The following is an 8946-nucleotide window of genomic DNA, read 5'->3' as shown; positions in this document are numbered from 1 at the left end:
TCCTTTTGGGCAGCGTCCGACTTCTGTTAGTACTGAGGTACCGCCGTCCGAGTTCCTCGTGAGGAGATGGGGGTGGTACCTACAACGGACTCTGATGCTTAAGTTAACATGGGTCTTAAGCAGGTTTTTAGTTGATTGGGTCTGAATATATCTTAGGGCGTCAGTGTATTTATAGTAGAATTGATAACCACCTTTTAGAATAGTTTCACCTTTGATGGTGGATAACCGTTCCCTTTTGTTAGGGAGGTTGTTGAGATCTCCCTTCTAGATTAATAGGAGACATCTTAGGAGTTAGTTGAGATCTCCCTTCTAGATTAATAGGAGATATCTTAGGAGATATCTATAGGTTGGGTTTTATTTGTTTTGGGCCTGACTAAATTGTGGGTCAGTGCATGAACAAAATCCTTCCACTTCCACGATACCTTGTGTGCTTCAACATCCCCATCTTTTCACCATTCTTCTACTCTATCTCTAGTTTTCAGACCTCACTTCAACAATTCCTCAACAAAGTTCAAAATTTTCATCCCTCTCAAGTGTGCTGCAAGCCTGCAAATGCCACTGTCGCACCCTCTCCCACCTGTGGCGGTTCTCTCTCTATTCGCATGACATGGAATTGATCATTGCATGGGATGCGAGGTGGAAGATTCGGGCGTTGCCATTAACTTGTTGGATTATTGTCCTGGGCATGGATTGACGACCTTCTCCGGTGACAACAATGGCGAAGCAAGTTAGCATCTTTGTCGTCTCTATTTTTCTTTATATCTCATTTTGTCTCTCTCATTGATGATTTTTTTTATTCTTTCTTTTTTCCAAATAAAAAAAAACTGAATGGTTTGATGTTGTTGGATTTGATATTGTTGGATTTGAAAAGAAAATTTTTCAAAGTGTTAGTGGCGGTGGTGATGGTGACCATGGAGAGGAAGACATTGGTGATGAATGCAAGGTGAGAATTGGTGCGGTGGTAAGCTATTTTTAGCATTTAAAAAAGAGAAAAAAAACTCTAAACAGCTCCTAACAATTATCTCAAAAGATAATTGGGCCTTCAAAAAAATATCCTTTTTGGCCCTCGATCTTTATTTTTATGAGACTGATTAGCCCTTTGTCAGTATTTTCTCTCTATATTAACTGAATAAACCTATATGGCATGTTAAACTATTGATTTATCCCTTAAAAGCCAACTAGAATTCATAAATTCTTTTTTGTTGAGAGCCTTATTATCTTTTAGGAGTAATTGTCCAGGCTATTTATTTTTTTATTTTTGTTACATTTTTTAAATACATTGATTAAATTAACTGTATAAAACTAAGAAATATTAGTACTTTTCTTAAATTATTTTTTACTTATAAAAATTAAATAGAAGATATATTAGTGATTAACATATCACATAAGTATATTCTAAAGAGGAATCATTAGTAGAGAAATTAACCAATCTCACAGTTAAATATCAAGAATCAAAAAGAATATTTTTTCTATTGGAGATCTCATAGGCTTAAAAAAATAATCAGGGGTCGAGATGAGTATTCACCCTTTTAAAATTAGTCTTCAAAAAGACAACTTTAATACTAATTAGAATAGAATATTAAGGACGTTTACAAACCAAAAAAAAAATGTTAGAGATGATTTTGATTTTAACCTGAAATCTTAAGAACCAAAACAATATTTATCCCATTTAAATATTTGTAATTGAATTTTTATATTAATGAAATAATTTTTAGGTTCCACCAAACAGCATCATTAAATAAAAACAGAAAAAATTAATATTTATTTGTGCGTAGGTTTCAGATGGAACATTCTAAGAATATTGTGAATTTTAAATGGTAAAAAATCAATGAGGAAGTTAGTAAAATCATAAACACAAACAATATTGTAAAACTGGACGCGTTTAAATAACAATACCCTAGGCCTGGGTTATAGTAATTTGCACCAATGACAAGAATTTTTTACCAAGACTAGAGAAGCAAATGCAAACATGGTTGATAACAACTATTGGTGTAAAACTAGTTCAATGCAAAATAAAATGTCAAGGAGCATGAGCATGTGGTAATCAAAAGTCATTAATTTGCTAAAGAAAAAATTAAAAGACTTCGTGTATTAACCAAAGTAACAAATAGGAATAGAAGGCCCCTTGTCTTGTCTCCAACACATCATCATTGAAAGCAAAACGGGCTTTTATATTAATGAAAATTTGATGCCAACCATATACAGTGGGGAATCAACACTCAACAGAATAACAACCAAGTGTATAACTAGAAAATATTACTATTCAGAATCATCAATCTCTACAGTCTCGCTCTTTTTGAAATCACTGATAGCCTTATCAAAAGTGCTCCTTACATGTTGGCAGATAAGCATCAAATCTTGACATGCATCCTTTAAAACTTCTCGTGCCGGATCCCCTACAGTTGCATAATGATAAAGCAATGAACACAATAAGACCAAATGAATGATAATTGGACTAAATCAATAAATTTTATGGGAATGCCTGCGGGTATTAACATGTCCTCAATCTATCTCCCAGTCAATGCTATATATATGACTTTTGAGCATTGAATAGGACTTAATTCACCACACTTTTCTCAAAACAATAATTTCAGCCTCAAGTTCAATCATGCATGAGACAACACATTAGACTTTACTCATATCTTCCTGAAATGGCCAGAAACTACCTTAAGAGGAACAGCTAAAATAAAGAAAAGAGGATCAGATTAAGACCACTTAAATGATAACAAGATGAAATTTGAAATGCCAAGAAAACAATAGGATCAGGCTTGGAAAATTGCCATAGATATGAAATGATGAAAAAAAGGTGCTGTGAAAGGCATGCCATATGTTACCTGTTGTCTGGACTCTGATGTTAACGCGGTTATCGGACGGATGAGGAATGCTGTACCCACAAAATGTAACTCTTGGACTGCAAGAAACATTAATGATATCACCTCATTGGGATATATAGTACTAAAAATAAAAGCTATAAGTGAAGGAGTGAAAAAGAGAGATGCAAAACCTAAACTAATGGATAATTAATTATGTGCCACAAAAAATACAAAGAGAAATCAAAAGCAATAGAGATATTTGGCTCAATCCCCCGTCCTCTCCTCACAGATATGTGGGAGAAATTCATGCTTCACAATAAGGATTCAGTTCAGTTTATATTTATTTATTTCAAGAATTCATTAATTCTTTTGGTGAATTTTTACAAAGTCTTACACTTGCTACCATTGGTCTAATGCAACCCTCCTCTTTATCATGTATAAGGACCAAGTATGTAAAGATTTATAGTAAAACAGAATCTAGACAAAGTTTGATTGGTCATTATAAGGAAGACATGAATTTAGAGCAGCATGCTGCTTACTTCTTTATTTTGGTGGTTGGAAAGAAATGCCTCAAATTCAAAGGTATTTCCTGGTACTAAATTAATTGTTGGATAAAGAGCTTTTGCATTGCTATTTGCTAATGGATTTTCCTGACATGGTTGCTATAAGGGAACCTTGTATGATATCGCTTACACTTAGAACATATATTAAATTCCATTGACTGATTTTGAAAATATTTCTAATATAAAATCAAGGGCTAATAGGAACCAATTGAAATTGGGTCAAGCGATGACTTCTGCAGGGAAATGTGAAACAGAAGAGATGCGCCACGTATGTGTCAAGTTTGTTGTAACTAGTAAGAAGGGAGAATATGGAGAGCAGTCAGTTAGGCATCTAAATTGGGAGATTCTTGGGGTGTGTAACTGCTTAATGCTCCAATAAGGTTTCTTTCATTTCAGCTATATAGCTATAGCAATATATACTGCTTCTTTTATTTCTGTGTCATTTTATGTAGTTTCCTCTCAAAATGCAAGAATAAATTCCTAAGATTAAAAACACATGGTTTTCACACTACTTACTCTTGATTTAATGTGAATCTCATAGAATTTGCAAATGTATGATCCTCATCTGCCAGAGAAAAAGTTGATTTACTCTGATCAGAGTGTGACCCATGCTCCATCACTGACAACTAATCTGAAACCTGACAAAAACAAACAAAAAAATAAAAATTAAGTGAGCTTCAAAAATAATAATACTGAGTATCCGTCAGAAAATAGGATAGCAGCTACTCTGGCTAGGGGTGTTTGGTTTGCAGTCTGGTTCGGATTTTAGAAGGAAAAAAAAAATCATCCGCACAAATTATACATAAAAATTCGATTTGGTTTGGTTCGGTTTTTTTGTGAGGCCAACCAAACCAACTAGAAATAGATTGGTTTGGTTCGGTTTTTCAATTTTTACGCTAATTAAAAAAATATGTTCTAAAGGAAATTTATCTTCATGCTTAATGCCATCTTTACCACTCTTTTTAGAACAAAACAACAAAGAATCATAACAAAAAAATTCAAATAAAAAAACAGTAGAGAACCAATAATCATATTTGCTATGACTGATTTATGATTTATGGCCAGAGATTCCACTTTTCTTTTAAAGCACAAGTTATAACAACATGCAATATCTTGAAACCAGGATCACTCAATGGGTTGAGCTTCTTTAATCAAAGCAAATCTTCTAAAAGTACTAGCTTCTAATTTCCTTTGGCAATGGGTTTAAGTGGCAAAGTTCGTTCTATAAATAGTAGAACCTGTGGCTAGTGTTTAGTGGTTACTTAAGGCAAAGGTTACCAAAATAAAAAAGAATAAAAACAGTGAAGTGAGTCAGCAAACAGAAACAAAAAATTACACAAGCTCGCAAAAGAGAAAAGAAAAACAAAAGTAAAGAAGAACCAAAACACCACTCAACTTGATTCACACAAAGGAAAATAAAGTGAAGTTCTTTGATCTAATCAAATCTTTGGTGTTAACCCAATCTTCTTTCCATCCCTCCCAATGATAATTATTGTTCTTGTTCACATTGGCTCTGAGAGATCAAGCTTGCTATGCATTGAATTGACATTGATACACGCATAGATACATAATAAACCCAGAAGATGCCCATGGCCTCAATAACAAAACATGCAATAAATTCCAAAACTTTTTAACAAACAATTGAGGCCCATGAGTATCATCAGGAGTTCCTCACTTAATTAGTAAGAGTAAGGAAGGTGATAGATCTGCATATTCAAGCTTGCCTTTGTGAAATTTATCTTCATGCTCAATGCCATCTTTACCACTCTTTTCAGAACAAAACAGCAAAGAATCATAACAAAGAAAATCAGAATAAAAAAAGGTAGAGAACAAATAATCAGAATAAAAATGGAAAATCAGAACCAATAATCATAACAAATTGAAAATCATCATAACCGCAATCATTAAATCAGTACCAAGAACCAATAATCATAACGAACAGAAAAATTATCAAGTCACAACCTAAAACCAATTAGAAGTCAGAAAAGAAAAAGTTCAGAAAAATTAGAAAAAAATCCCAACACCTAGGGCTCCGTTCTAGATAAACAGGCAGTGCAGGGAAGACGACACGGCGGGGCTGGACGGCAAAAACAGGGACTGCGCGGATGGAAGGCGCTGCGAGACCTTGAAGCTTGAGCGACGGCGGAGTGAAGGGCGATATGGGGAGTGCTGGTGCGTGCTGCTACTGTACGCGGAGGACCACGGCGGCTGCTGATGCGTGCTGCTCTGGCCTGCTGCTGCGTGGAGCCGTGGAGGACGACGGAGAGGGAGGGGTGCTACAAGGAAAGGAGAGGGAGACAAAAGGCTGCTGGTATGAGTTGCTGTTGTCCGGTGGTAGACGGAGGAGAGGGAGGACGACGGGGCTGTGAGGAGGTCTGGATTGGTGGGAGAGTTTGTGGCGCTGGGTGAGGGGTGAAGGAACATGTGTGTTCTGTGTAATGGAGTATGGGGAGTACATTAGGGTTTGGGTAATTTCGGGGTAATTTAGGGATTTCATGGTTAGATATTTGACAAGTGCGCCACATACACGAGATGACACTATATAGAATATGTGAATATATAAATTTAAAATTTTTATAATACAAAAAAATACAACATATATTTAAAATTATTCTAAAGGACCGTTAGAAAGATTTAATTATTAAAAAGGACTTTTAATACTAAAATTATTAAAAAAGACCAAATTTTTTTATAATATTTAAGAAGACGAACCAAATCTTTTTATAAAAGGATAAATATATCCTTAATTATTTTTATTTATTTTTATAATATTTAAGAAGACGAACCAGCTGCCTGCTCTGATGCCAGCTGCGGCGGAGACAATAACCGGCGGAGACAATAAGCGCCGTTAGCTGAGTTTAGATGATGAGAAGAGTCAAAAGATGAGAAGACCAAGAGGGAAGAGTCGAAGAGGTTCTGTGACTTCAGATTAGAGTTTTTCCAATTTTGGATCCTAATTCGGATCTGGATCTGGATCCGGCTTTAAATTGGTTAAATGGTTTTTCTTGACATAATAAAAAAAATAATTACCTAAACTCTTAAATCTCCCATATCCATCTCATAGTTCCAAAGAATTGGAATTTTCGATCCTGACTTACCTATATTATATCAATCAACAATTTACGAGAATTAAAAAACAGAAAAGGATAAAAGATCACTAATTGGAAATACAATAATATGTATTGGTTGAGACTTACCTGGAAGCAGCAGAACACAACAAATGCAAACAGAAAGTATTCACAGTTTTGATGATTTGGATTTGGACTCCAAAGTCCAAATTAGTGATTTGATGATTCCTCCAAGGCTCCAACCCCACCTATATTGGGACTTTATCAAACGTGCTTTTAAGATAAGAAAGTGACTAAAATTCTAATTCATTTATGTAACTATATAACAAAAGATTTAATACATAAATATCAAAACTAAATCTATTATCAAATAGCTTATAATCAAGAACACCAATTGTTAGTAATTACACAATAACGGATATGTGAGGTTTAACATTGATTTATAAAAAAATAAGAGTCTTATGGAACTTTCTTGGAAAATAAAGTAAGATTCCACATTAGCTGGATTATTATTGGGTAAGCACAATTATCCTTATTGTAAGTTTTAGAATCAATAAAGATATTGTCCACAATTTAAAAGTTGTATGTTTCAGAAACTCTTTTAATCTGTAGTATTTGGCATAACTCTAGAAAATGGATAACTAAGCAGATTTGATTACAAACAGATCAGCCAACAAAATCAGAAGTTCAGAATCGCATTCATTAACGAAAACAACAGTCACCAACATTAAAAAATCAAAATCAAAACCAAATCCATGGAAAAAAATAGAATTTTAAAATATGAAAAATTACATTATCAGAAAGTAATTATTAATTAGCATGAAATCAAATTAATGAAGTAAAATGCCAAAATCCAAGCAGGAAAGGAGAGAGCAGTGAATCTTACCACGGACAGGAGAGAAATGGCCAGAGAGGTGAGAGACGCCGGTGAAAAGAAGAGCAGAGACGCGGAGTAGCAATGCACGACGGCAGCGGCGCAGCAGTTGAACGGACTCAACGGAGCAGCGACGTTGGCGAAGGAAAAGGGGAAAAGATAAACTCGCAGCAGTGCAGCAGAGGGGGAATGGCGCGGTGCGGTGATGGCGCAGTGAGTGGGACGGCGAGGTGAAACGGACAGTGGCGAGGGAGGTGTTCGGAGGTGGCTGGCTGGGTGCAGAGAAGATGGAGAGAACGCAGAAGGGGGGTCGCGAGGAGGGGTGAGGGTGACTGACTGGGTAGTGGTGCTAGTGTTCGGAAAGAGGGGCTAGGGTTTCAACTTTTCAATATATATATTTGAAGGGGAAATGACTAAAAAATTAAAGTAAAAAATCTATCTATCTATCTATCTATTTCTACTTAATATATTAAAATTGATTTTTCTTCAACTTATGATGGTAAGGTAGGGGTGTAAGTTATCCAAACAGACCGAAAATTACCGTAAACCGAACCGAAAATTACAACAACCGATTTAAAAACCGAAAAAATTGTTTTTTTGGTTTTTTTCCTGACAAAATCGATCGGTTCGGTTCGATTTTTGGTTGGCTCGATAGAAACCGAACCGAACCAAACCGAACCGAAGATATGCATCCATTTCAATGTTTTAACCATTTTAACCTTTAACCTAACAATAAAAATTCCCAACCCCTAACCATTTCAATGTTTTACTCTTATTATTTCAGTTTATTGACTATTTTAAACCTTTATTTATTGTGATTCATATTTTGCTCATTAGAAATTAAAAATCGAAAAAACCGACCGAACCAAACCGCTGTTGGTTCGGTTCGATTCGATTCGGTTGTTGTAAAAGCAACAAACCGAACGGTTGTGTGTCTGTAGGAACCGAACATATCGGTTCAGTTGGTTTTTGGTCCAAAACCGAACCAAACCGAACCGATAACACCCCTATGGTAAGGTGTCACTTTTTCGTAAATCCATTTTACCTCCAAAATGATTATATTATTCTCTCTTCTAAATTTATTTAGAAAAATATTTTTAATTAATATAATTATATTATAATTAGTATTTAATGAATGATACATAGTTATACTAATTTAAGAAACTGTCTTTATTATAATTATATCAAATCAATATTTAATGTATTATTAAACTACTTATTAATTATCAATTAAAAATACTTTTAATTATTTTAATAATAATAATAATAATAATAATAATAATAATAATAATAAAAAATATTGGCATATAATTAATGTAGATAACATATATACTTAGCAAGTATCTCTATTTATATAATTTTTTTCTAATTGTAGCAAGTATCTCCATTAAAAATTCATACCGTGTACAATTAGTGTGTGTATATATATAAGTCGTAATAGTGAATTGTTATAATTATTTATCATCTAAAAAATTCGTACCTCAGACATAGTTCTTTTTTTGTTGATTATTTTTCATATCTAATGGCTACTAGCTATGATTCTATCAACAGTATTACCTATGATAGATTATGTAATGAAAAAGTTTGGAAAATAAAGGCAAGGATTATAAGGTTATGGAAAGTCCCAT

General features: G+C 34.2%; 1 protein-coding gene across 8 annotated transcripts; it reads right to left on the bottom strand.

Moving 5' to 3' along the window:
* LOC107609358 (DNA-directed RNA polymerases I and III subunit RPAC2) lies at positions 2037 to 7679 on the bottom strand. 8 transcript variants are annotated; one of them, XM_016311305.2, is made up of 6 exons: positions 7331 to 7661; positions 6574 to 6703; positions 6407 to 6474; positions 3893 to 4014; positions 2835 to 2911; positions 2037 to 2396 (listed from the first exon to the last, which is right to left on the bottom strand). In XM_016311305.2, exons 4-6 carry the CDS (start codon positions 3991 to 3993, stop codon positions 2260 to 2262), a joined length of 315 nt encoding a protein of 104 aa, XP_016166791.1. In that variant the 5' UTR covers positions 3994 to 4014; positions 6407 to 6474; positions 6574 to 6703; positions 7331 to 7661; the 3' UTR covers positions 2037 to 2259. The 8 variants fall into 8 exon arrangements, with proteins under 8 accessions (XP_016166791.1, XP_016166790.1, XP_016166792.1 ...); XM_016311304.2 differs by having other exon boundaries at positions 6574 to 6692; XM_016311306.2 differs by lacking the exon at positions 6407 to 6474 and adding an exon at positions 5101 to 5143 and having other exon boundaries at positions 6574 to 6692.

This window comes from Arachis ipaensis, chromosome B07, assembly GCF_000816755.2.
Source record: "Arachis ipaensis cultivar K30076 chromosome B07, Araip1.1, whole genome shotgun sequence".
Classification (NCBI taxonomy): Eukaryota; Viridiplantae; Streptophyta; class Magnoliopsida; order Fabales; family Fabaceae; genus Arachis; species Arachis ipaensis.
Note: the sequence above shows the minus strand (reverse complement) of the source record. Positions and strands in the feature narration are given on the sequence as shown.